Raw genomic sequence first — 27,962 nt, 5'->3', positions numbered from 1 at the left:
AGAAACTATTTTGCCCTTATTTCTAATTTTGTTGTAGAGAGAGTATCAGCAATAATAGGAAGGAACAAGGGGTTTTGCTGGTTGAGATAAGGATAGCTATACAGGGCATTGACTCACATTGATTTCCTGTGCGTGGGTGTTACCTTCTAGGTTAATTCTTTTTGATCTCACCTTTTCTCTAGTTCCTGGTCCCCTTTTCCTATTGGCCTCAGTTGCTTTAAGGTATCTGCTTTAGTTTCTCTGCATTAAGGGCAACAAATGCTAGCTAGTTTTTTAGGTGTCTTACCTATCCTCACCCCTCCCTTGTGTGCTCTCGCTTTTATCAGGTGCTCAAAGTCCAATCCAGTTGTTGTGTTTGCCCTTGATCAGGTACGTTCAACTCTTGTCTTCCACTTACAATCTGAAAAATCTTAGGCCGACTGCTTAATGGCTGGAAAATGGGGGCAGTAATGGCTAATTACTCTCCTCTTGTATTTCATTTTCTTATCAGAAAAACAAACACTAGTTCTTACTTCACTGACTTCTGATGAGGATTTAAAAGTCAAGTCACAGAGCACAGTGCAGTTGGTGCACAGCAGGCATCTGAGAGTTACCAATTCCTTTTCCAATGCTGGTAACATAATTTAGGCTTTGTATGCATGCAAGCGCTTTACCAAAGTGAGACCATCTTCAGCTGGTGCGATCCTCTTAGCTGTGCTGAGCTTTGAAGCAGTGCGACCTCAGGATGCTTGTGGCTTCCACGCCCGCAGTGCTCATACTGTCACTTTTCACATGGATAAATCCACTGCAAAGAAAACGCACAAACATTTAAATAGTAGAGGCTTTTACAGGAAGATGGAGCTCAGCCTCTGTATCTTCTCCCACCCCAACCAATCTCTCTTGTTTACTCCGGGCTTTAATTTTAGGATCTAAATGTGTTTGTCATAATTGGAAAACATTATCACATTCGTAAGTGGAAATATCATTTCAGGGCTCTCCTAATAGCAGCTACCTTAACCACAGTGATTCTAACTGTTCTAAGAAACTTCTGGCTGGTCTTGGTCTTGTTGCTCTCTGTTTCACATGAATTAACTTGCTTTATTCTGGTTATTTACTTATTTATTTATTGTTGTGCTGGGTAGGGGTGCACTGTGGCATTTACAAAAGTTCTTACAATATGTCAAATACATCATACTTGAATTCACCCCCTCCATTTTTCTTTATTTCCCCTCTCCCCTCTTGTTGCTCTCCTGACTGAAGGAGATGTAATTTTAGGAGCTCATGGGTACAGTCGTTTTCCACGAGATCAGAGTCAAGGTCCAACCTAGGCTCAGTCATGCATTCTGTGTGGGACTTTTTTTTTTAATTCATATGTGCATACACTGTTTGGGTCATTTCTCCCCCGTCCCCCACACCCCCTTAACCCCCCCCACCTTCTCCCTCTCCACCCCACTCCCTCGATATCCAGCAGAAAACTATTTTGCCCTTATCTCTAATTTTGTTGTAGAGAGAGTATAAGCAATAATAGGAAGGAACAAGGGGTTTTGCTAGTTTAGATGAGGATAGCTATACAGGGAGTTGAACAGGGAGTTGACTCGCATTGATTTCCTATGCATGTGTGTTACCTTCTAAGTTAATTCTTCTCAAACTAACCTTTTCTCTAGTTCCTGGTCCCCTTCTCCTATTGGCCTCAGTTGCTTTTAAGGTATCTGCTTTAGTTTCTCTGCATTAAGGGCAACAAATGCTAGCTAGTTTTTTAGGTGTCTCACCTATCCTCACCCCTCCCTTGTGTGCTCTCGCTTTTATCTTGTGATCAAAGTCAATCACCTTGTTGTGTTTGCCCTTGATCTAATGTCCACATATGAGAGAGAACATACGATTTTTGGTCTCTGGGGCCAGGCTAACCTCACTCAGAATGATGTTCTCCAATTCCATCCATTTACCAGCGAATGATAACATTTCGTTCTTCTTCATGGCTGCATAAAATTCCATTGTGTATAGATACCACATTTTCTTGATCCATTCGTCAGTAGTGGGGCATCTTGGCTGTTCCCATAACTGGGCTATGGTGAATAGTGCTTCAATAATCTGTGGGACTTTAGACAAAATCCCCACATCTCTCAGCTTCTGTTTCACCTGTCAGCATGGGTGATGCCAAGTGTGTGTGATGGCTTTGTACGTTAGAGGGAGTAACGCATACACTGCACAGCTACAGCTAGAAATCTGGTTTTGAACAGGACAGGAGACAGATTGTGAGTAGTGGCTGCCTCAAGACCCAGTTAGTAAGGGAAAGGCTGGGATTATGATTCTAAGTCCTACATGTCCTTTTCCAAGATGTCCTACAAGAAACTGCTTTGAGGCAGATTCAGTGCATGCACCTGTAGTCCCAGCTACTCCTACTCAGAAGAACAAGGCAGGAAGATCTCTTGAGCACAGGAGTTCAAGACCAACCTGAGCAATACAGTAAGACCTTGTTTCAAAATATAACAAGCAAACAAAAACACTGCTTTGCCATTTTACAGGCAAAGTGAAGGAAAACAGCCAATTACCTGGCCCATCTGTGGGATCCCCCAAGCAAGTGATAGCAGCTCTTGAGGACCGGGAGTTTATTCTCCTTATTCCACACATAGATGCGCAAGGAAAGGTCCAAGGAAGAGGTGATGACTCAGGTTGGGTCCTTGAAATGAAGTCAAGTGAGGCATGGATGTGGACTCCTGAGGGCAGAGAGCATGCCACGGGAAGAGGGTGCTGCACTCACCACCCACAGGGATGTGATGGGCTGCTGGTGGTCTTGGAAGGCTGCCAGCTGCAGGCCATGTATGGTAAATAGCAGCAGCTCTGACCCAGAGGCCAATAGGATCAGCTGAGAGCCGGGGCCCTTCATGAGATGAGGAGGCATCATGGCGTCCGGTAAGGGGAAACTTTGAGGAATGAAAGCACACAGATTGCTTGTCTGGTATAAACATACAGCTCACCCCTAACCTCCGCACTCACTCCAAGTCCTAATTCATCAGCAACAATATAGTGAGATACACAAGGAGTTGTAAAGACTCAATGCATTATGCTTGTGAAGGGACTGGAATAGTATCTGGTGCATAGAGCCATTCATGGGACGGGGGTTTCCCTGCCTTCTTCCCTTTCCCATCTAAGGCGGCTGGTGTAAGAAATGGCCATATAAGCATTATGACATATCTGCTAAAAATTATTGTTGAAGATACTGTCCTTTATACTGAATAGCACTTCTTTATACCAGGAGAAAAAATTACTTCTTGTGAAGAATTTGTGTGTTTTCTTGTATCAGACGAGGGGTATATTACACATTCCCATTTCCCTTTTTTCCTTAGCTGCCAGGAAGCTCAAAGTAGAATTTATAGTCAAATGACATGAAAACAAATGAGCATAAGGCAAAGGAAAAAATGCTAAGGACCATAGGGAAGGCCTGTCAGAGTACTGTGGGGTTTAAGAAATAGGGGAGACAGTGGGGAGGGCTCTGGATCTGTTTTGCTATCAGACTAAGAATTCCTTGAGGAAAAGAGTGTTCCAGCATTTACTCATGTTTGTCTGCATCACTGCTGAGAACAGGGCCTTTTGACACAGTCAGAAAAAGGAATGAATGGAAGCAGGAAGATGAGTTAGGAGGGGACACCGTGGGGACAGGCGCATTTACTGTCGGAATCCCAGGGCCATACAAGGTGTCCAACATGTAGCAAATGCTCCATCACTCAACCAGTGCATAAAAATCACAACAAACCTTTTGCTTGGTCACTACGCCACTAGGTTCCCCCGAGAGGGAAGAAAAATTGTCCCAAAGGAAATGTAAGAAACCTACCCTGGAGGCCAGTACTGCAATGGTGGTAGCCTGCAGACTGGTCAGCACAGGGGCCCTTACCCAGAATGTTCGTTCTAGCTCTGAACTTCTCAGCCTTTAACTCAAAGGTAGTGACAACCAGCTGCGTGCCATTGTCATTTCTGTGCATCACAATCAGCCTGGCTGCCTCATCGGAGGCCCAGCAGGCTGTGGAACTCAGCCTGACCGGGAGGGTGGTGCAGATAGGAGGCTCATCTTCCAACGGCTCCAGCAAGGACTGAGTGTAGAACACCTGGAGAAATACCCCTGCATGGTCACAGTGCGGGTGAGGAAGAGGCCTCTCAGGGCCTGCAAGCTCAGAAAAACCCCCAGCCCAACCTGATTTTAGTGCCTCTGGCAGGGGCTGGCCAGGCAGCTGGCTCTGCCCATGCACACACACCCACCCTACTGTGCCTTACAGGAAACCCAAGACACTTGCATGTCTCCTTTCCAGGCTATGGATGGTCCTGGGGCTTTTGAGGGTTAATCCCAGCTCACATCTGGCCCTGCTGGGGATATCCTGGCATGCCAACCCCAGGACTGAAGCACCTGAACAGCAGTTCTCTACTTTTGAAAAGCAGTAGTCATTTTGCTGGTGCTGCACGTCTTCCTACATTCCTTTCCTCTCTCCTAGGCCTCCCTAGGAAAAGGTCCATGGGGCTTCTGCATCTCACTCACTGTTCTTCTCTGACCGCGTGCATCCCTGATTACCAGGTCCCTAGGGTCTCAGTCTCTTCCTGCTCTGTGACAGTTCTGGTTCTCTCTCTGGCCCTCCCATTCCACAGCTCTACTGCCAACTGTCTGCTTTTTACTGTGGTCTAACTTCCCATTTTAATCCCTGGCACTCAAAAGGCGCTTCAATGCTGGCAAAAACTGCACATCTCTATGCCTGCAAGTGGCTAACAGGATGTCAGAGAATGAGGATCTGGTGTCACTCCCAACCATGCTGCAGGAGGCGCAGCAAAGCTCTGCCACACCATTCTCCAGGCACAGCTGCTTTCCTCTTCAGCACCTCCTTTGTGCCTCACTGCTCACCCTCGCTCTGTCCTCCTAGCACCAAACTGCTGATCAGGATGATTCTAAGACCCGAACCTGTTTACAAGTGTCCTCTGCCCTCCCCAGCAGAAGCCTGGCCCCTTCAGGCTCACAGGCAGCACAGCAGCCACCAGGAGTGAGGCTGGGGGTAGGCGAGCCCCTGAGCTGCCACAGGAGGAGACGGTTCCAGGAGCTGACTCCTATGAGGAGCAGAAAGTGGCTATCAGGGAGCCACTAGGGCCCTCTACTACCAGGCGACAGGGCTTGGTCCTGGGCAAGAAGGAACTTGCAAACACAGACTCAAGGCTCCAGACCATCTTCTTCCCTCAGAGCCAGGCTCTGTAGGGAAAAGAGCTCTGCAGGCACTGACCTTTGGGCCCAGGTCTGAGTCCTGTGCAGATGCAAACACCCACAGTTGATCAGGTGACGAGATTCACAGAGGAGTGGGGAAAGACAGTCACTTTGGAGACCACCTGCAGCTGAGGCATCATCAGTGCATAGAGGTTTCCTTCCGCACAGGCCGCCTGGAACAGAAAGGAAGCATCAGAGCACCATGGCATGAGAGGTGCTAAGGCTCCTGGCCCAAGTAACGCACCATGGCCTTCTGAAATAGCTGTGTCCTCTCCTGGAGGGTGGAGATAACTGCTTAACTGCTGCCCCCACTGGGTGTGTTACTTTTAAATTGTACCTTAGAATATTTTTTCAAATACAGAGACAAGGGCTAGGGATGTAGCTCAGTGGGAGAGCACTTACCTAGCGTGCACAAGGCCCTGCAAAAGTAAGTAAGCAAACACACAGACAAAAAGGGTATGTTCGAACATGTCTTCAGAGCAAATCCTCTACTCCCTTCCTGGTCAAAGTTCAGCATGTGACCCCCCATTAGCAAAGGCACCCAGGATCACACTGGGGTGCTATTCTGCAACCTGTGTTCTATGGCTTATTTTAAAATACTCCTTGAAGCCATGAAGAAGAACGAAATGTTATCATTCGCTGGTAAATGGAGGGAACTGGAGAACATCATTCTGAGTGAGGTTAGCCTGGCCCAAAAGACCAAAAATCGTATGTTCTCCCTCATATGTGGACATTAGATCAAGGGCAAACACAACAAGGGGATTGGACTATGAGCACATGATAAAAGCGAGAGCACACAAGGGAGGGGTGAGGATAGGTAAGACACCTAAAAAATTAGATAGCATTTTTTGCCCTCAACACAGAGAAACTAAAGCAGATACCTTAAAACAACTGAGGCCAATAGGAAAAGGGGACCAGGAACTAGAGAAAAGGTGAGATCAAAAAGAATTAACCTAGAAGGTAACACCCACGCACAGGAAATCAATGTGAGTCAATGCCCTGTATGGCTATCCTTATCTCAACCAGCAAAACCCCTTGTTCCTTCCTATTATTGCTTATACTCTCTCTTCAACAAAATTAGAGATAAGGGCAAAATAGTGTCTGCCGGGTATAATTGAGGGGGTGGGGGGGAGAGAGAGGGGGTGGGGAAAGGGGGGAGAAATGACCCAAACATTGTATGCACATATGAATTAAAAAAATAAATTAAATAAATAAATAAAATAAAATACTCCTTGAAAATCTAGCCACCTTTGTGGACGTTTTCTTTTACTTCCTCTCACAGTTTAATGGAAATTTAAACTGTTTACAATTTTGTTACTTCAAGCAATCACTGTACAATGAATGCTTCTGCCCACACCTCTGTGCACAGAGGCTAGGATTTTGTCAGGACATCCCTAGGTCAAAGAGTACACATATTTAAAACTTTGAACAACAACAAAAAAAAGCTTCTAAAAAAAGCTTCAAACCATACTCCTCCTTACCATGTATAAAAATACCTATGTCTTGTCATCCAACTTAGAATACTGATATTGAAAAATGTTTGCTCGAGTGGTAGGTGAAGAATCTTTTTCTTTTGCCTTTTGAGACAAGGTCTTCCTATGTAGCCCAGGCTAGTCTCCAACTGGTGATCGTCCTGCCTCATCCTCTCCCAGCTTAATGTCACTTTCTTGAAAATTATTTAGGTTCTACATTGTTACATATTATGGGCATTTGCACTTTTTCCTCTGAATTAACTGCTTATAACTTTACTTATTTCACCTAGGCTTCCAGCCCCACCCCAAGTGCTAAGATGAACCTACTAGGCAAGAGTTCTGCCAGTGAGCCATACCTCCCTAGCCCTACATCAGGTCTGATATATTTCCTTTTTTTTTTTTTTTTTATGGTACTGGAGGTTTGAACTCAGAGCTTCGAGTTTGCTCGAAGGTGCTCTACCACGTGAGCCACACCTCCAGACCTTCTGCTCTGGTTATTTTGGAGACAGGGTCTCACTTTTTGCCCAGGCCAGCCTGGACTGTGATCCTCCTACTTTAAGTTTCCACCACTGCTGGATAACAGGGCACATGCCGCCATGCCCAGCTTTTTCTTGAGGTGGGATCTCACAGACTTTTTTGCCCAGGCTGGTCTAGAAGTGCTATCCTCCCAATCTCAGTCTCCTAAGTAACTAAGATTACAGGCATGAGCCACCAATGCCAAGATTTAAGGCCTTTTTAAAGTAAGATAAAGACCATAATTTTTCATATTTTAATTTTATAATGCTACCATATTGTTCAGATGTTTTTGTTCAGATGTTTTTAATTCTTTAAGTAAGTCAAATGTGCATAGCTTTTTCTCATTCCAGGTTTTCTCTTGCTTGGCAAGGCCTTGCATATCCCAGATTGTTTATTTTTTTAAATCATTTATCTATTCTTCCAACAATTTTATACCTTTGTCTTTTACACTCAGTTTAATTATTCTTAATTTATTTTTGTAAATGGAATGAGATAGGGGTTTTGCAAGTGTTCCAATCTATAAACAGGTTGCCTTTTACCTACTTTTTAAAGACCACCTTTGCCACAGACTTTACACAAGGTGTCCACTCTGGACTTCCTATTCTGTTCAACTCAGGTAGAAATACCTATTATTACTTTATAAAAATACACAAATTTTTTCCAAATGCATATGAATGGCAGACATTCAAAGTTAAACAGTAATAAGATGCAAAACATTTTAGATAATGGAAACACTTCCTCAAGAACAACCAAGAAGAGATCTGTAGCTGCACCTACGTCACCAGCACCTGCAACAGGACACCCTAAATCAGAAGCTTGCACTTGGCCTTTCTTACTCCCCAGTCACACTTTCTTGAGCCAATTTTGAACTTGTCTGGGGACCTTTCCTGCTCCCTCAACAAAAGGCTCATTATGGGAGCATCATCCTTCTGCACACCGCTGGTGCATGTGAGGAGTCGGCAGTAAGGTGGAGCCCAATCTCTACCCACCCCAGGGTAACCACAGCAAAGTGGGGCAGCAAGCATTGTGTCAAGGTGGTGCCTCACACTTCTCTTGCTTTGCTTGTCACGTGCTCTGAAGCTGGCTGGGAGCAGATGCCTGTACTGTGCTACTATGTCCTGCATTTGCTGGGTTCCACCAAGCCAAGTTTCAGTAACTGGTATTTAGGGACAGAAGTGACCTCTTTAAAGTTACCTTAGGTCATGTTCTTGCCCCAGATTTACCTGTGTCTTCTGTGGAACTGTCACCAGGGTCAGGAATGGCTCTCACCCTGAGACCAGTGGTTGTGTGTCTCCACTCTACCGAACACTTAGTGGAAAGACTGGTAATCTGTGTGACATATGGCCCCATCAGGTGGTGGCTGGTGTGAGACCAGTCACTACGCTATGTGCTTAACTCCCTAAAAGGTATTTCACCAGGATCCTAGAAAATGCCTGAGCTATTGCTGTTGCCTAATGTTTCCATAGTAACAAAGATCCTGATTTTCTGGGTTACTGGAAAAACACCCATGCCACCCAGAGGCATCAACCCTTTGAAACACAGAAACAAAGGCTGGAAGAGTGGTTCAAGTGGTAAAGTTTGTACGTAGCAAAGGTGAGGCACTGAGTTCAAACCCCAGTACCCCATCCCAAAAAAACAGGAAAATAAAAAGAGAAGCAGTGACAATGCTTTGCCTACCTGCCTTCACCATTCCCCTTCTTACAGGACTGGGAAGAACATTGCCCTCAGTTTTTCTGAGTTGAACCTTAGCAAGGTCTTGAAAATAGGAATGAACATTAAGAGAAATTGTAGGTAGAAGACATACTATGGCACAGATTTGCAGACAAGAAAGCAAGGGCACGTGGCCACAAAACTAGGAGTCCACACAGCTCGATCTCACCCTCACCGTGAAAGAAAGGGAGCGGCTACAGAAACAGGATGCTACTACATGTAGAGCAGGACAGGAGCAGGAGTCTGCACTCCTGGAGTGGGCAAGGAAGAGCCAGAGTGTGTGGTAAGCCATGCAGAGGGCCTGGTTCAAGACTCCACCCATCGTGGCAGTCACAGTGCAAGTGTCCAGACCCAGGGAGGTGGCCAAACTCTGCAGAAAGCCAGATCACTCACCAGCAGGAAGAGACCCTGTGGATGGTCACAGGTCTCCATCACAGAAGAGCAGGTCAGTAAGGAGAAGGAGGCACACTCACACCCAGTCTCTGCATTCCACACTTTGATCAATCCCTGGGTGTCCACAGTGACAACCAGCTGCCGCTGAGGATAGGTTACCAAATTCACCAGAGGAGCAGGCTGCACAGGGCTGGACCAGATCTCTGTACCCTGGCAAAACAAAATGAACATAACTGACATGGGATCCATGTATAATAAACACATTAATTTTATGCACATTTCAGCATACATTATATATCTGTGCCTACTCTGGGCCAGGCTCCACAGTATACACAGGGGCAGGCACACGGGTGAAAAGGCTGTGATCCCATCCTACAGTATTGTAGGAAGAATAGAAAGACAGGTGTATCCCAGATAGACAAAGGATAAGAACCTAGTTGGGTCATCTGGAAAGTTCTGAAGACTGGGCAACATCTAACAGGAGCACCAACAGATAGAGGGAGACTCATTCACAATAGCACAATGAATCTGAAGCATTTCTGGTGGTTACCCAGGGCTCAACTGAAGAAGGAAGCTGTAAACTGGACAGGGAGGTCAGATGCAACACCAGCACTATGCACAGGAGCCTGAGCTGTGCACTGTTCCACATTGCTCTCAGTTGGCAAAGAACTCTGTGTTATCTCATTAAGAGTTATGGTACCCCAGTTTTACTGACAAACTGATATAGTTTATGTTACTGACATGGTTGCCCTGCTTTGAATGCTTCCCCATTTTGTGCAATATGCCCCAGTAGTGCCACCTTCAGCCAGCCCTAGCCAAGGCCTCAGTACATAGAGTCCACTGATCTAGAGGGAGACAACTGCCCAAGCTGAGTCCATTCCAAGGTCTGTCCTGGGATTTTGAAAACTGAAACCACTGGGCCTATCATCATTGAGACAGGGCATCAGGGTACATTTCTGACTGCTGTCCCAGAATTCTAGACCTCATGATGAGGTTTCTTCCCACCTTTGAGTCATGGTGATCTCTTTTCTTTATCAGATCGGTTTTCCAATCATATCACCTTGATATTCCACTATTAGTTTTTTCCTCTGTCATTTGATTTCTGTTAAACAGCTAATAATCCTATCCCATTTGATCTGATCCTAACAAGAATATGTATTTAGCCTGATATCATATCTGGTATGTATCATACCAGTCATCTGACAAGAATTGTTCTTTGCAGCGCTGGGGATGGAACCCAAGGTCTTGTGCAAATCAGGTAAGTTCTCTCCCACTAAGACACAGCCCCCACCCCATATCAGCCATCTGGTACAGACCTCAGCACCAGGGACTGGACTAATGGCAAGTGATGCTCAGAAAAATATGAGCTTTTATTAGTGGTTAGTGGTATTGAAGTGCAAGTCCCTTTTCAATTTCCAAATAGCAAAACAGCAGCCAGACACTCTGCTGGAGCACACTAGTCAATTCCCTACCTGTGGTCTCCAACTCCTGGTGCCTCGCGTGAGGAGGGAACCCATGCCATGACTCCCAAGGACTGTGGAGCTGAGGGCAGATAGAAACTTTTGCTAACGCTGGAAACTGTGACTCTACACAGAGACAAACTCAACCCTTAGCATTTCCCAGGGGTCAGAGACTAACATATAGTGTGGGAAACCACCAAACACCAATGTAGACAACTTGTCAAAATGTGATGTTGAGTATTATAAGCACAAAAAATTCAGCGCTTTAAAAAAAAAAAAAACATTATTAACTTCAAAGGGCAGCAAAAAGTTACGGTAGGAAGAGAAAGGAATGGTAAAGATAGTTCATCTCATGCCTCAGCTATGAAGACCATTTACATTAATAATTATAGAAATGTAAACAAATGTTGACCTAAACAAAATGTACTTATTTCCATACACAAAGGGTAAAAACATGCAGGAAAGCACTACATCACCAGCCTCATCACCCAACAGATGCCTATTAATCAGATGCCTAATGATCCCTTTGGTAACAACATCCTTTCCTCTGAGGAAACAGGCAAGGCATGATTGGGTTTCAAAACCAATGCTTTTAGGTGCTTTTGTTGATGGTGGTGGTTTGGGGATATTTATTTATTTAGCCAGTACTGAGTTTCAAACACAGGGCCTCACACTTGCTAATCAAACACTCTATTACCAAACCCCCAACCCTCCCTTTAAACTATGTATAGCTGCAAAGTACGTAGAAATGCTACTGTAAGTAGCATCTTCATTTCTATCACCTTTATGTAAAGTGACTACAAAGTATCGCTGTGCATTTATTGTCTTCAAAATAACCATAAAAGTTTTACAAATACACTAATATTTTTTTTAAATTTTGATAGAGATGCAGAATGGCAGCAGAGAGAGAGAAACAAAGTGCACTGCAACTGGGACCGAGTTCCCTGGCTGGGGTCTCCACATTGCCATGAGGAAGTAAGCAGGAAAGGCGCATCTTGGCAGTCCTAGCTAAGAGAAAACATCACAGGCTTTGAACCCAGTTTGGGAAGCTGTCTTGGGTGTACGTGACTTCTTTGCTCTAGAAGGAAACTCACAATCAGACCTCTCTCTACCCCCAGAGCCCAGCTTGTTACAGCCATGGTGCCAGCATGGTGCTTTCTTTGGAATGGAGCCACTGTTAAAAGAGTTCATCTTCCTGTAGGGAGCAGTAGGTGACCCCAGAATTTTTGCTGCCCTAAGTAACCACAGCATCACCACTGCTTACCTCTGTGAGGCCTCAGGACAAGTTCCTCATAACTGACACTGAGTTATGAGCCCGGCACCAGCGGCTCACATCTGTAATCCTAGCTACTCAGGAGGCAGAAATCAGGAGGATCACAGTTGGAAGTCAGCCCTGGGCAAATAGTTCATGAGATCTTATCTCAAAAAACACCCATCACAAAAAAGGGCTGGTGGAGTGGCTCAAGGTGTAGGCCCTGAGTTCAAACCCTAGTACTGCAAAAAAAAAAAAGAGAGAGAGAAATTGCATGGAGACTATACTTCTGGGCAAAATCAGAGCAAAAGCAAAAGTACCTACCTCACACCCTATATCCCATTTAAATGAAAAGGTCCTTCTCTATGACAGCTACTCCATAAAATTAGAAGAGGCAACTATTACACCAGATGTGCAGATATCAACATAGGGACACAAGAAGCAAGAAAAATTAAGGAAGCATGACACCTACAAAAGACCATAGTAAATCTCCAGAAACAGACCCCAATGTAAAAGAAACCTATGAAATGCCTGAAAAGGAATAATGATCCTAAACAAACTCAGAGACGCAAGAGAATAGACAATTCAGTGAGATGAGGAAAATAGTTCACTGTGTGAACAAGAAATCCAATAGGTAGAAATCATCGAGCTAAAGAATTCAATTAATAAAAAAGATTTTTTACCCAGGGCCCTGCCAGTGTGGATGCCAAAGAAGTCAGCTTGCCAAAGCTGATGCATCTTGTGAATTCAACCCAGCAGACATACACTGTAGAACATAAAGATGGAAGACAGGCTCCCTTCTCTTACCTCTACCTTGTACAAGAGTGATAGGCAGAAGCCAGCTAGAGGCTCCTCCTAGAGTCGTGGTGGGGCTCCAAAGTGCCTGGTTGTTCCAAACAGGCAGCTGGGGAGGGAGGCTACCACGTACCACTTCAAGTCAAATCTCAGCCTAACAGAGGTAAAGAGTTCCTATCCTTCAGAGACGCCTGTGTCCTCAAGGTCCCTCTCCTGATCATGGACATGCAAAGCTCTGTACCCCTCCAAGTTTCCTTTCCTGGTCCCTCACATCTGCCTGGGCCCCAGCTGAGTTATTCTCAATACTCCATAAATAATTATATATATAAATAAAAACTGTTTTAATTAATTAAATTTAAAAAGCTAGGCTGACAGAGTGGCTCAAGTGGTAGAGTGCCTGCTGAGGCCATGAGTTCAAACCCCAGTACCACTAAAAAAAAAAAAAAAGAAATTTCCAAATCTTAAAAGAGATAGGGACATCCATCCAGTTCTAGGAAGCTCAAGGACTCCATGCAGACTCAATCAAAAAGAGCCTCTCTAAGGCATGTCATGCTCAGTCTGTCAAAAGTAAAAGACAAAGAAAGAATTCTAAAAACCACAAAAAAAAAAAAAAAGTCAGTTCACATATACTGGAATCTCCATTAGACTAACAGTAGATTTATCAGCAGAAATCTTAACAGTCAGGACAGAATCAGACAATATACTCAAAGTCTAACAGTACTATATTGGATAAAGCTATCCCTCAGAAATGAAACAGAAATAAAGCCTTTCCCAGATGTGTTAGTCAGATTTCTCCCACTGTGAGAAAAATACCTAAGAAAACCAACTTCAAGAGAGGAATGGTTTATTTTGTCTCATGGTATCAGAGATCTCGGTCTATGGTCAGTGGATTCTGTTGATTTGGGGCCTGTGGCAAGACAGAATATCATGGTGGGGAGTATAAGGCAGAGCAAAGCTGCTTACCTCATGGTAGCCAGGAAGCAAAGAGACAGGAAAGCGCCAAGGTCCCAACATTACCTTTAAGGGCACACGACTGGTGATCTATGTTTCTTCCAGTAGGTCCTACGTCCTATTGGTTCTACCACCTTCTGACAGCACCACAGGGTGGGGACCAAGCATTTAACACATGAGCTTTTGGGGAACATTCCAGATCCAAACTATACCAGACAAGCAAAAACTGAGAGAACTTATCACCACTAGACTGACCTTACCAAAAATGCTTAAGTCCTACACCAGGCGTGAAAGGATGAGAATTACTACTATGAAGATATGCAATAGAAATAAACTCAATGGTAAAACATACACACGAATGGAAAGAAAAAACAATCACTTTATCAGTACAAAAATACCCCACTAGGCCAGGCACTGGTGGCTCACACCTGTAATCCCAGCTACACAGGAGGCAGAGATCAGGATAATCAAGATATCAAGATAATGAAACAGACCCAGAGAAGTTACTGATTTTCCCAGTGTCACAGATCCATGGCCTGCAAATGTCTAAACAAAAGCTAAGCAGGCAGGTCAAAGAGTGAGGAAAAACCTGAATGAACCCTCTAACTGAAAAAAAAAAAAAAAAAAACTATGGGATACAGAAAAGGTGATAGGAAAGGAAGGGAAGGGCAGAAAATGGAAGGGAAAAGAGAAAAGGGGAGGTGAGGGAAGGGAAGGGAAGGGAAAAAAAAAAAAAGGCCATGAACCACTATACTTAATGAAGATCGATGCAAAAATTCTCAACAGAATACTTAGCAAATTGAATCCAAGAGCACATCAAAAAGAGTATTCACCATAAATCCCAAGTGGGATTTATCGCAAGAATGGTTCAACATGCACAAATCAATAAACATAATGTACCACATCAACAGAAGGAAGAACAAAAGCGTTATGATCATCTCAATCAATGAAGAAAAAGCCTGAGATAGTATTTAACATCCATTATAAAAATTCTCAACAAATTAGGCATAGAAGGAACATACTTCTACACAATAAAGGTTATATATGACAACCCTGTAGCCAACATCGTTCTGAACAGAGAAAAGCAGAAAGGGTTTCCTCTAAGATCTGGAATAATATAAGGTTGTATGCCTTCTTTCACCACTTTTTTTTTAACTGTAGTATTAGAAGTCTCAGCCAAAGCAATTAAACAAGAGAAAGAAAGAAATCCAAGCTGGAAAGGAAGAGATCAGACGATTTGCTGATGACATTATTTTATATAGAGAAAAACCTACAGACCACCAAAAATCTCTTAAAATTGATAAGCAAATTCAATGAAGTTGTAAGATACAAAATCAATGTACAAAAAAGGGAAGCATTTTTATACACTGATAAGTGAACTTGTTGATAGAGAAATTAAGAAAGGGGTTCCATTCACAATCAATACCGAAACAATTCAGGAATTTAACTAAGGAGGGCTGGTGAAGTGGCTCAAGTAGTAGAGTGCCTGCCTAGTAAGCATGAAGCCCTGAGTTTAAACCCCAGTACCACCAAAATAAATAAATAAATAAATAAAATATATAAATAAATTTAACCAAGGAAGTGAAAGATCTCTACAATAAAAATTACAAAACAATAAACCCAGTGTGGTGGTGCATACCTGTAATCTCAGCACTCAAGAGGCAGAGGCAGGAGAATTGTGAGTTTAATGCTAGCCTGATCTACACAGGGAGACACTGTCTCGAAAACAAATTGGTGGGGTGTGTGGGTGTCTGTCTATCTTTCTGTCTGTAACTCTGATGAAGGGAATTGAAGAGGAATCACTAAAAATGGAACGATATTTTCATGGATTGGAAGAATTCATATTATTAAAATGTCTATACTACCCAAAGTGATTTACAATTCAATGTGATCCCCATCGAAGTATCGATGAGATTCTTCACAAAAACGGAAGGAAAAAAACCACACTATATAATTGATGTATAACCACCAAAGATCATGAACAGCTAAGACAGTTCTGAATAAAAGAACAAAGCCAGAGCCACAATAACAAAACTTTCAGTAACCAAAGCAGCATGGTACTGGCATAAAAACTGCCACACACCAATAGAACACAATGGAAAATCCAGAAATTAATACCTCATTTCCAACAAAGGCAGCAAGAACATAAATTGGAGAAACAAGTCTCATCAACAAATGGCTTTGGGAAAATTAAATATAATGCAGAAAAAATGAAACTAAATCCCTACCTCTTACTATACACAATGATCAACTGAAAATGGATCACAGACCTAGAACTATGAAAAGATTAGGAGAAAAGAGGGGAGGAGAATTAAAGACAATGGCATAAGTGAAGAATTTTTTGTAACACCCCAAAAGCACAAACAAGAAAAGAAAACTACACAAATGTGAGTACATCAAACTAAGAAGCTTCTGCATAGTAAAGGAAACAACAGATGAGGACCCAATTTGCAGAATGGACAAAATATCTGTCAATAATTCAGCCAACAAGAGATTAATATCCCGAACATATAAGCAGCTCAAACAACCCTACAGCAAAATAACAAACCATCTCACTTTAGCTGGGGGCAAGACTCAAATAATGATTGCAAAAATGGGCAAATGACCTGAACAGATTTCTCAAAAGAAGATGTACAAATGGTCAAAGGTAAATGAAAACTGCTCGATATCACTAATTATAAGGGAAATGCAATCAAAGCACAATGAAGTACCTGTGAGGACTTAGCGAGACAAGGGCGCTGGGAGTCGGGTGGACGTGGTGCGCTTTCAGCGGGGCAGCAGGGAAGCAGCGGGCAGGCCCACAACGGTGCCGGCTGCAGCGGCAGACGCACCCCCTGGTCACAGCCCCTGCGCTGGTGCAGCCGCGCTCGCTCCCTGACCTTCCTCCGTCATCGCACCGTGGCTGACCAGCTACCGAGGAACAGATTGCTGAGTTCAAGGAAGCCTTCTCCCCTATTCCATAAAGATGGTGATGGCACCGTCACAGCAGAGGAAGCTGGGACGGTCTTGAGGTCACTGGGTCAAAACCCCAGGGCAGTCGAATTGCAGGTAAGATCAATGAAGCGGATGCTCATGGAAACGCCACCACTGGCCTTCCGGAATTCCTCACTGTGAAGGCTAGAAAAGTGAAAGACACTGATGAGACCTTTCGCGAAACATTCCCGTCTTGACAAGGATGCAAAACTACGTCATGTCGTGACAACTTAACAGAAAAACCAACAGGTGAAGAGGCAGAAAATGATCACAGGAGACAGAGATGAGACAAGTCACCTATGAAGAAATCATCCAGATGATGACTGCAAAATGAACACCTACTTTCAACTACTTTTCCCCTCTAGAAGAATCAAATAGAAGCTTTTACTCACCTCTTGCAAAAAAAAAAAAAAAAAAAGATTCATTGTTTCTATATAGTAAAACTGAATGTCAAAAGTACTTTCTGTCCACAAAATCTGCATGTATTGGTTGGTGGTCCTGTCCTCTATAGATCATACTCACATCAGTTTTACAATACTACTTAAAAAAAAAAAAAAGAATAATTTGAGAAAAATAATAAATGCTAATGACGATATGGAAAAAGAGAAGCTCCCATACACTATTGGGAGGAGTGTGAATTAATATGACCATTATGAAAATAGTGTGGAAGTTCCTAAAAAAAAAAAACAACAACAAAAAACTAGAAATAGAACTACCAGCAATTCCATTACTGGATACATATGCAAAAAACAATGAAATCATTATTTCAAAGAGGTCCGGTATTCCCATGATTACTGCAGCACTGTTGGCATCACCGAAGATATAGAATCAACCAAGGTGTCCATAGATAGATGCGTGGATAAAAATGTGATATATATACACTATAGAAATGTTATTCACCAAAAAAGAGAATGCTGTGCTATCATTTGCAGCAACAAATGGTAAGTGAAAACAAGCTAGGTTAAAAAAAAAGGTCAAGATAGTATGCTCTCAATCATCAGTGGAAGCTATCGAAGTCCTTCTCAAGCTAGGCAGGTAATACACACCTGTAACCCCAGCACTTTGAAGGCAGAGGCAAGAGGATCTCGAGTTTGAGGCCAACCTGGACTACATAGCCATCACCCTGTCCCAAAAAAAAAAAAAAAAAAATCCATCTCATGAAAGAGAGTCTTAACAGCAATCACAGAAAGAGTAGGGAGAAAGAACAGAGAAATTTCATGTAACAGATTACCAATAATATGGTCGTTAGTAGGAATTAGTTCTGGTGCTTTATAGCACACTAACGTCACTACAGTATACAATTTAAATTTCACAATAACCAGAAGGAGCCAGAAGGTTTCCAACATAAAGGATAAATGTTTCAGGAGATGGAAAGTCTAGTAACCCTGATTTCATCATTACACTGTATACTCCTATCAAATTATTGTATAATAATGTACAAATAATATTATTTGTCAAATAATAATGTACAAACATTGTCAAATGTTAAGGCCAGGCACAGTGGTTCATAATCTCAACTACTTTGGGAGGCAGATTGGAAAGACTGCAGTTTGAGGCCTGCCCAGGTAAGAAGATAGCAAGAGTGACCTATTTCAACAAATAAGTGGGGCTTAGTGTTGCACACCTGTAATCCCAGCTTCATGGGAGGCATAAGTGGGAAGATGATAGTCTGAGGGCAGCCCTGGGCAAAACCACAAGACCCTATCTGAGAAATAATCTAAAGCAAAGGGCTGGAGGCGCAGCTCAGGTGGTAGAGCACATGCCTAAAACACGCAAAGCCATAGGTTCATTTATCAAAAGTTATTTCTTAAAAATAAAAAATTTTAAAAATTATATTGCATCCCATAAAATACTTACAATTATTCCTTCTCAGTAAATAAGTTAAAAATGAGGAAAAATATTCATAGGCATAGATCAAAAGTTTTAAATAAATTGGCAAACTGAACCCTACTAGGTATATAAAAAGACTGACATGCTAGTGAAAAAGACCACACACTAGCCTGAAAGATGAGAAAATCATAGCAACAGAGGGCAGTTTTAAGGCAACATATCTGAAAATGTATAAGGAATGATACCTTTTCTAGCAAAGTGAGATTTAAGAGCAGGTAAAAGTCAGGTGTGGTGGTACACATCTGTAATCCCAACACTAGAAAACTGAGGAGAGCCCTCTCTATGGGAGAGCTTTTTTGTAAAAGCTGATAAAGATCAATCATCGGAGACAAAGGCATGGGCAGCCCACAGCGAATTTAATGTCTTTCAGCAATGCTTTAAACCTACATTATTTATTTGGGGCGGGGGGGGGGGGGAGGCAGTACTGGGTTTTGAACTCTGGGCCTCACTCTTGCTAGGCAGGCACTCTACCACTTGAGCCATAGCCCAGCCCTTTTTCCTTTATCTTTCACACAGGGTCTCAGGCTTTATGACTGAGTCACTCTTGGGCTTCGATCCTCCAACCTTTCACCCACATAGCTGGGATTACAGATTTGCTACATCAGCCTTGACTGTTGAGATGGGGGTCTTGCTAATTTTTGCCCAGCCTGATCTTGAACCCCAGTCCTATCTCTGCCTCCCAAGTAGCTGGAATTACAGGCATTTCACCAGTTATTTCTGTACTTTTTTTTTTTAATTTCAGATTATGGAAAAGGAGCTCAAAAAAAAAAGTTCCAAAATTCATGTAGAAGAATGTAAAGAAATTTTTATTTTTTATGCTACTATAGTTTGAACTCAGGGCCTACACCTTCAGCCCACCAGCCCTTTTTTTTTGTGTGTGATGTTTTTTTTTTTTTTTTCAAGATAGGGTCTCATGAACTATTTGCCCTGACTGGCTTTGAACTGTGATCCTCCTGATCTCTGGCTCCTGAGTAGCTAGGATTACAGGCATGAGCCACCGGCACATGGCAGAAATTTTTACTTTTTGGGATACAGACCTCACTATGTGGCTCAGGCCAGATTTGAACTTCAAGTGATTCTCTAGTCTCAGCCTCCAAAGTAGCTGCAATTAGAGGTGTGCGCCATTAAATCTGGCCATGTGAAGAAAATTTGAAAAAACAATTGTGAAGACGACCTACCCTACTAGACACTCAAACTTTCACAAAGCTATTGTATTCAAACTGACCCAGTGCAAGCACAACAGCCATTCAGATAAACGAAACAGAAAGTTCAAATACAGGCCCAAATGGAGATGGAAAACAAACATAAAACAAGACATTAAGTCAGTAAAGGTTTGTTCCATAGTTATGCTGGAACAGATGACTACCGGCTTTGAAGATACTAATCAAATCCCTATGCTTCCATTCACACAGGAAAAGGAATTCTTATAAATACCAAAAATAAAAAATAGATTTGATTCATAAACATGACTGAGTGTTCATACCTCTGTGTGACATGTGCCACCCTCAAACCTTGTTACGACGTGGGCACATTATCCTTCTGACATAAATAATAATAATAGTAATAATAAATAGAGCATGGTAATGGACTTATGGCAGACACTTCTCTGGGGACCTCTAATAGTACACCTGTGCCAGAGTGAACTCCAGCCTCTAACCATTGTCCAGCTATCTTACCTGTGTGCTGTGAGCACTGAAGAAGGTTGCACAATTTGACAACAAAAAATAAAATTTTAATATAAGAAAATATAGGAAAAAAGAGCTTCATATTGGGATAAAGGAGGCTAAGGTCTTCTAAACCAATACAGAGAAGTCATAAAACAAAAAAAAAATTTAGCCAGGCATAGGGAAGCACACCTGCTATCCCAGCGCTCAGGAGGCTGAGGGAGGAGGATTGTAAGTTCAAAGTCAGCCTGGGCTACATGCAAGATCCTGTCTCAAAAAAAGAAAACATTATGACCATATAAATTCAATTCAATTTTATTGCGAAGTCTTTGCCAGTTAAGCAGCAAACCCCAAGTAATTCTCGCTGACCACAGAGTACAGCTGCTAACAGTAGGGGTCAGAGCCTACACTAGGTGGTCTGACTCTGAGTAAGTTGCTTCGTCTTCCTGAACTTCCGTTTCTTCTGCTGAGAAATGGAGGTAATTCTCTCCCCAGGCACAGGGGTCTGCTGTTATCACTCCCTCTAGAAAGTACACACTGACAAAGAATAGACACAGAAGCCAGCCCCCACCCACACTCCCAAAATGGTCAGTAAATATAACAAAACATATCCAAAGCTCTAAGTGTGCATGTATAAGCATTACAGAGCTTAAAGCAGGTGTATGTGTGTGCACCTGTATAATAACAAAAGCGGCAAGACTCCTAAATGTTCAACAGAGAGAGGCCCGAACAGATTATGGTACACCAATGCTATATAGATAAGGACTGAGGGATGGTGGAGTGGCTCAAGTGGTAAGAGTGCCTGCCTAGAGACTAAGAGTTCACAAGAAGGAATGTCCATCAATACAGGAAAGTGGTAAGCAACCTACACAAGTGCATACAAGATGATCTTAGTTTTAAAATTAAATATTCTCAAGTGACCAAGCACTTATTAAATTAATTTGTATAATAAAGCAGGGTGCAAATCAAATGTTTAATACTGTACCATTAATTTGAAGGACTGGGAAGGAGAGGCAGCGGCTATCAGTTTTACTGTAGACACATTCATTGTTCAAATGTTTATAGGAAGGGCTGGTGCAGCGGCTCAAGTGGTAGAGCACTTGCCTAGCAAGCATAAGGCCCTGAGTTCAAACCTAAGTACCACCAAAAAATAACCTGATGTGCCAAATGTTTACAAGAATGTTTGCCTTCCTGGGGCAGGTGGCTCACATGTGTAATCCTAGCTACTTGGGAAGCTGAGATCCAAAGGATCACAGTTCGAGGCCAGTCCAGGTAAATAGTTCAGGAGACCCCCAACTCCAAAATAACCAGAGCAAAATGAACTAGAGGTGTGACTCAAGCCATACAGCACCTATTCTGCAAGTGCAAAGCCCTGAGTGAAACCTAGTCCTACCAAATACATAATTATATATTTACATATATGTATTAAAATACACATTTTTTGTCTTTAGTTTGAATTGACTCTTAAATCTTTAAGTTAACTGGCTTTTTAAGAGCAGTTTTAGGCTTACAGAAAACTGAGTGGTAAGTGCAGTACCTGTGCATCCCTGCCTCCTCTCCCTAACTAACCCTGTTAGTTCACAGTAGACAGAAACAGAAACCAGAGGTCTCATGGTGGGTGGGTGACGGTCCTGAGAGTAGAACCCAGTTGTAACTAACTCTGAAGGCCTAGCTCTTGTCTTTGTTGTGTCCTGAGTAAGCACATACTATGTTCTTGAGACAGAAAAAGAGTAATTAATGGTTTTCCTGCCAACCCTTTTCACCAAGCAGAGTGTCCACATCCCAGGCCCTTTCTGTCTGTGTTCTGTTACAGGACAGATAGATCAGCTGGCTTACATCTCAACCAATGAGTACCGGTTTGATGGAAGGGAGAAGGCTGTGGTTTGCACCGTGTCCACTGACTGTACTGTGCGTGCCTGGGATTTGCATGAGGTGAGCTGGCCCCTGGGAGAGGAAAGCAAGGATGAAATTGCTTGGATCCTTACTGTGTTCTTAGTCTTAGCCATGCCCATTGTCTTGTATAATCTTATTTATTAATTTTGGAAAACTTCTGAGGTAGGAAGTGGGAGCCCCATTTTGCAGATGAGAACGCAGCACTAGGGTTTGAACTCAGGGCTCATACTTGCTAGGCAGGTATTCTTGCTGCATGAGCCACTCCACCAGTCAATTTTTTTCGAGATAAGGTCTCTCGAACTATTTGCCTGGGACTAGCTTCAAACCACAATCCTCCTGATCTCTGCCTCCTGAGTAGCTAGGATTACAGGCATGAACTACCCTGGCTCTTCTACCGTACCTTTGTTCCACCATGCTTATAGTGGTTGCCTTAGAGATTACAATTTAAATCTTAATTTACAACAATCCAGTTTTACTACAACCTTTAATTTCAGTAGTATATAAAACATCTCCTACATGAGTCTATTTCCTCCCTCCTTTGTGTTGTTCTTGTCAAAAATTACATCTTTATACATTGTATGCCATGAAAAGAGATTTATAAACTGGGTATGGTGTACATACCTTGTAATCCCAGAACTCAGGAAGGAGTAGGATCATGAGTTTAAGGCAGTCTGAGCTACATAGTAAAACCTGCCTCAAAAAACCCAAAAACAAAATAAAAATCCCAAGACTATTTTTCTAATTAATATTAGCAATAAAAAACCCAACAAATAGAAAAGTGTTTTATAATACTAAAAACTAAATAAGTAAGATTGGCCTTAATAAATTCCCAAATATCTCAAGGTTTAGTGATCCTAAAAATGAAACAAAAATTCCCTCCATGTTCTGAAGAACCATCATGCATGAACAGTGTTTTTCATTATGAGTGACTAAAATTAAGTAAACTCCTAGTTGAAAGTCAAGGCTGTACTGTATTCTGCAAGAGGTAAGAAATCTGATAGTTCTTTTTTCTTTTTCCAGCTTCTGATAGTTATATTTTCGCACAAAAGAAGTTAGGTTCCAAAGAAGAAATGGAATAGAAAGAAAAGTTTAGACATTTAATAATTAAAATGTTTTCAATTTTCACCTTCATGCATACTTCATGCATACTTCATGCATACTTATATTGCTGTGTCATTAAACCAAAGCTGAATTAAAAGTAATCTGAAGCCAGGCACTGGGGGCTCATGCCTGTAATCCTAGCTACTCAGGAGACAGAGATCAGGAGGATCCTGGTTCAAAGTCAGCCCAGGCAAATAGTTTGAGAGACCCTATCTCGGAAAAACCCATCACAAAAAAAGAGCTGGTAGAGTGATGCAAGATGTAGGGCCTGAGTTCAAACCCCAGTACCAGAAAAAAAAAACAAAACAAAACAGTAATTTGTGCAATTACTGAGATGTGATTACATGCCTGTAATCTCAGCACTCTAGGAGGCTAAAGCAGAATTGTGAGTTTGAAGCCAGCCTGGACTATACAGCAAGTTTAAGGCCATCCTGAACACAGTGAGATCCTGTCTCAAAAAAAAGCTATAGTCATATTTCTGATTTGTCTTCTGCCAGCCACCTGTATTCATTTACTGTATATTTCTGGCCCTGAGTTGGTAAGCATACTTTATATCGATCCTACATTCTATTCTATATCCCTAAGCAAAGAGAAGTTTTCTGGTGGTGAGGTCCTAGAATAATTCTTTCTACACACTCAACAGAGCCAGAAATGCAGACAATGCTCAGAGTGCTTACTCAGCACCTCCATCTCTCCTGTGCAGGATCAGCTTTGGCTCTTCACTCACCTCCACAGTTCCTTGGTCCTTGAAACCTCATTCCACACCTATAAAAGGAAGGAAAGAAGTGAGTCAGTCAATAGCACCTCACTTGCCAACCTGTGGAAGGGACAAAGAGCTAAAGCAGACCCTGTCTCTGCATTCCAGAAAATGCACTCTGGGGAATCGGAGATGTATTTGGACATAAAAACAATGAGAGTAAGGAGGGACTCGAGGAGGTGGTGGGTAGGGAGCCAGAGGCTAGAGTAGTAACTATGTATCAAGTTTCAAAGGGTGAGTAGCTGTTCTCTAAGAGAACCACCAAAGCATTGCAGGGAGAAACAGAACAGCTGTCCAAACATGATTCAAGTGTGGAAAAGATGGGTGAGTAATTTACCTTAATTAGAACATGAGGTTCTGGTGGGGATGAAATGGAAAAAGGAGCTGGCATTTGGCTGAGACCAGCTTCCTGAAGTCTTCATGGAAAAAAACTGAGAAACTACTTGAGAACTTTGAACAGGGGAGTAAAGGGTCAAACCATGTTAGGAAGATGGCTCTGGCTGCTATGAGCAGGAAGGACTGGAAAGGAGATCAGAGGAGACTTTAGATGAGGGTTGCATCAATGGAGTAAATTAAGGCACTGACCAAGGAAATGTCCCAGAGATGCCAAAGTGGTAAAAATGGGAACAGACTACCAGGCAAGGAGACTATGCGGGCCCTGCTCTTACAAACTTGTTTCTCCAAAGTACCTTCCCTCTGCAAGTCAGGATGGTCCCCACGTGGAATGGGGGTCAGGGTACCACGCCTATCTCAGGTCCAGGCCTGCTTCCTGACCTCTCTAGCTTGCCACCCTGGATTCTGGAGCCCAAATGACTTCCATCTTTTGGCTAGTAGTAATGTAAAGGTTTTATTTTGCAAAATTAAACAAAGCAAAGATCTGCGCATTTCCTTTTCTATAGTTTCTAGTTCAAACCCCAACTGAAATCTTATTTTCCCAATGGGGAATTATAATATGTAATATGCCCTACAAAACAAATGCCATCCACCTTTGAGGATCCATCTATTAGACTCCAGCCTTCACAATGTCATCACGAGGTAGAGATTACTGACTTAATTTTACCTATGGTAAACTAAGACAATGAAATGTTGGTGCTACCAAAGGGTGGAAGGCACCTCTTTTCAAACTCTGCCCCTAAGTTTCCCATAGACTACTTCTGTGAAAACTGCCCAGTGTGTGACAACGTGGGTCACCTTAGACAAACCACTGTGTAATACTGTTTCCTTATCAGTAAAAGTGGAGGTGATAACCCAATGTTTTACTAGATATACTTAAAATTACAATTAGGGCCTTGGAGTCCTAAGGCATACAATGAACACCTAGCACCTACCATTGGCAGAGAAACACAGAGGAGAGGTAAGAGCCTCTGCCACTCCTTCCCCAGCTGGGGCCTTGCACTGGTAATTGAAAGAACCTTGACTTGGCAAATTTAAAAACAGAACACAAGTGTTGGGGCTGGTGGAGTGGCTCAAGTGGTAGAGTGCCTGCCTAGGAAATGAAAGCCCTTGAGTTCAAACCCAGTAACAACAACAACAACCAAAGAACACAAGTGTGGGCTGGTCCCACAGGTGCCTCCCCAGCTCTGCCAGACCCTTCATGGGCTGCACCACCCAGATCAGACCCTCCTCCTGCCATTTATGGAGGGTAGGCTGGGACTAGTGGGGGAGGGGAGTCACATCCAGCAGCACATGTTCCTGGTTCCAGAATACCAGCTGCCTCAAAGACTAAATGTGGCCTTATGTCTGTGAAATTGTTTGTAACCCATGTTCAGGGGAAGGAGCCATTTACTTGTTAAATTTGTGTCTCCCACAGCACAGCTGTTTAACATCAGTTTTCAAGGAAAAACACCATTCTTGGTTTACAACTCAATCAGTTCAATCAGGAGGTCTTCTCCACTTTGCCACCTCTATGGACCCTCTATTTCCGCTCTTCCACTACCTCATACAGGCTGATAAAGAGGGAAAGTTTCGGCCCCTAGATCAAGTTATAGTGTATGAGGTATTTCCAAATTTTATCTTGTTCCTGAAACTTCCAAACCTTGACAAGTTACTTTACCATGTAACAGAGAAAAAAGAAATAGACAACAAAAAATATCACAAGTATAGCAAAGAGAAGACATTAAAGTGGCTGGAGGGAAAAAAACGTTGATCCAGCTATGGCAGCATTACAGTCAGGTGCGTTTTTCTCTGATCACCAGGTTTCTAGTGACAAGGAAGAGGATTATGTTTGCTATGGTCTGATATCTGATTACATGCCAAAAGTATTAAGTAATGACCTACTGAAATATTTGAAGTCTCTAGAATGTTCAGCTTCATTGTCAAACCCTCTATCCAAGAAACTAAAGTTACCAGATGAGTTTGTATGAGCAACAGCTTACACTAAGTTTAAAGATTTGAAGACTGAAAAGAAAAATAGCAAAATGCAGCCCAGAAGACTGGCTAAAGTTAACAAGAGTGGGATGAACAGTATTAATGCCTTTTTTGTGTGCAAATAAACAAACGTGTTTTTAATTTGAAGGCTGAAACTAAAAAGTCTAATAAAGCAAAAAAAAAAAAAAGTTGGCATTCAAATCAGGATGCTTGTGAACCCTTTAGTTAAACGGTATATTTTAAGTTCCTTTAAGAAATTCATTTACTCAGCAAGCGTTTATTGAGGGGACACTAAATGCCAGGGCATACGCTGGGTGCTAGAGGCAGCGATGAAACAGACAGGCTCCCTCGCAGGAATGCGTCTAGCAGAGAAAACCAGACATGGCACAAATGCATCAACTGAGACCCACTAAACTGCAGCTGTGCCGGCCCCCGAGAGGGGACGCGGGGTGGCAGTGCGCGGAGGGCACGCGCACGGGTGCCACGACAGGGGACCAGCGAGGGCCACGGGAGACCACACAGGCGGAGGAGCTGCCCTGGGGAGAAGAGGGGCGTGCCGGGCACCACCGGGAGCGGGTAAGGCACAGCCCCGGAGGAAGAAAGCTTCTGGAAGGGTATTTCGGGCAAGCCGGGAACGGGAAGGAAAACGCTCCCCGAGCCAACCTCGGGAGCGCGCGTCCCGCTCCCGCCTCAGCTCAGCGCGCCGTACCTGGCTCACCTGCGCGGCGCGCAGCAGGCCTCGCGCCTCCAGGAAGGAGAGGACGTGCAGCAGCTCCGGCCGCCCCAGCTGCGTCACCATCCCCGCCGCCGGACCTCCCGGCCACGCCCGCCGGGCACCGGCCGCCGCCCTCCTCCGCGCCGCCCTCCTCCGCGCCGCCCTCCTCCGCGCCGCCCTCCTCCGCGCCGCCCTCCTCCGCGCCGCCCTCCTCCGCGCCGCCCTCCTCCGCGCCGCCCTCCTCCGCGCCGCCGGCGGCGACCCGACCGCCCCGCTTCCGTCCCCCGCTCACCTAAGCCCCACCCACCCCAGCCGCACTTCCGGCCTGCACGCGCAGCGTCGCCCGCCCGTCTGCACTTCCGGGCCGTTAGTTAAGTGCTGCGTACCCAGCGGAACTGCTGCCGCGGACTTCAGTTCCAGGCGGCTGGCCCGACTTATTCCGTTTGGAAGGATTCCTCCCCAAATAGCTCTCCCCGCTTCTCAGCGACCATCAACTTATCCCTGCTCCAACTCTTGCCCACCCTCTATACTGCCATTCACTCTAGTCCTGACCCCGGCCTCCATTGTCCCTTTCCCTGTCATTGGCCTTCTCCCTTAACCCAAGGCCTCATTGTCCCTCTCCCCACCTCACTATCCCACTCCCTACCATTGGACTTCTTCCTGGCCCTGACCCTGACACTCCCTATTTCTATCATTGGCTTTTCCCTGTTCCAAACCCTCAACAGACCAGACCCTCTTCCTACCATTGATCTTCAACTTGATCCTGGCCCTAGCTCTGACCCTAACTGGCCTCCTTACCATTAGTGCTTTTCCTGGCACTGACCCTCGCTGTTCCTCCCCT

General features: G+C 43.6%; 1 protein-coding gene, 2 non-coding genes and 2 pseudogenes across 3 annotated transcripts in view; 3 read left to right on the top strand and 2 right to left on the bottom strand.

Annotated features, from left to right (window-relative positions):
- On the bottom strand, positions 1 to 23,326 carry LOC109678310 (F-box/WD repeat-containing protein 12-like; annotated as a pseudogene).
- Positions 20,071 to 20,169, top strand: LOC141416044 (small nucleolar RNA U13). Its single transcript, XR_012440970.1, has one exon. It is a non-coding gene; the product is annotated as a small nucleolar RNA U13 (small nucleolar RNA).
- LOC141415980 (small nucleolar RNA SNORA42/SNORA80 family) lies at positions 20,200 to 20,336 on the top strand. Its single transcript, XR_012440920.1, has one exon. It is a non-coding gene; the product is annotated as a small nucleolar RNA SNORA42/SNORA80 family (small nucleolar RNA).
- Positions 23,325 to 27,962, bottom strand: part of LOC109678306 (cyclin-dependent kinase 20) — a 21,896-nt gene continuing 17,258 nt past the window's right edge. The window contains exons 7-8 of the mRNA XM_074052534.1: positions 24,010 to 24,047; positions 23,325 to 23,730 (exon numbers count right to left, since the gene is read on the bottom strand). Coding sequence (XP_073908635.1) covers positions 23,703 to 23,730; positions 24,010 to 24,047 — 66 coding nt within the window. The 3' untranslated portion in view covers positions 23,325 to 23,702. The remainder of the gene's footprint in view (positions 23,731 to 24,009; positions 24,048 to 27,962) is intronic.
- Positions 25,294 to 26,686, top strand: LOC109678305 (ribonuclease H2 subunit B pseudogene; annotated as a pseudogene).

The sequence above is a fragment of the Castor canadensis genome, chromosome 13 (genome assembly GCF_047511655.1).
Source record: "Castor canadensis chromosome 13, mCasCan1.hap1v2, whole genome shotgun sequence".
Taxonomy (NCBI): Eukaryota; Metazoa; Chordata; class Mammalia; order Rodentia; family Castoridae; genus Castor; species Castor canadensis.
Note: the sequence above shows the minus strand (reverse complement) of the source record. Positions and strands in the feature narration are given on the sequence as shown.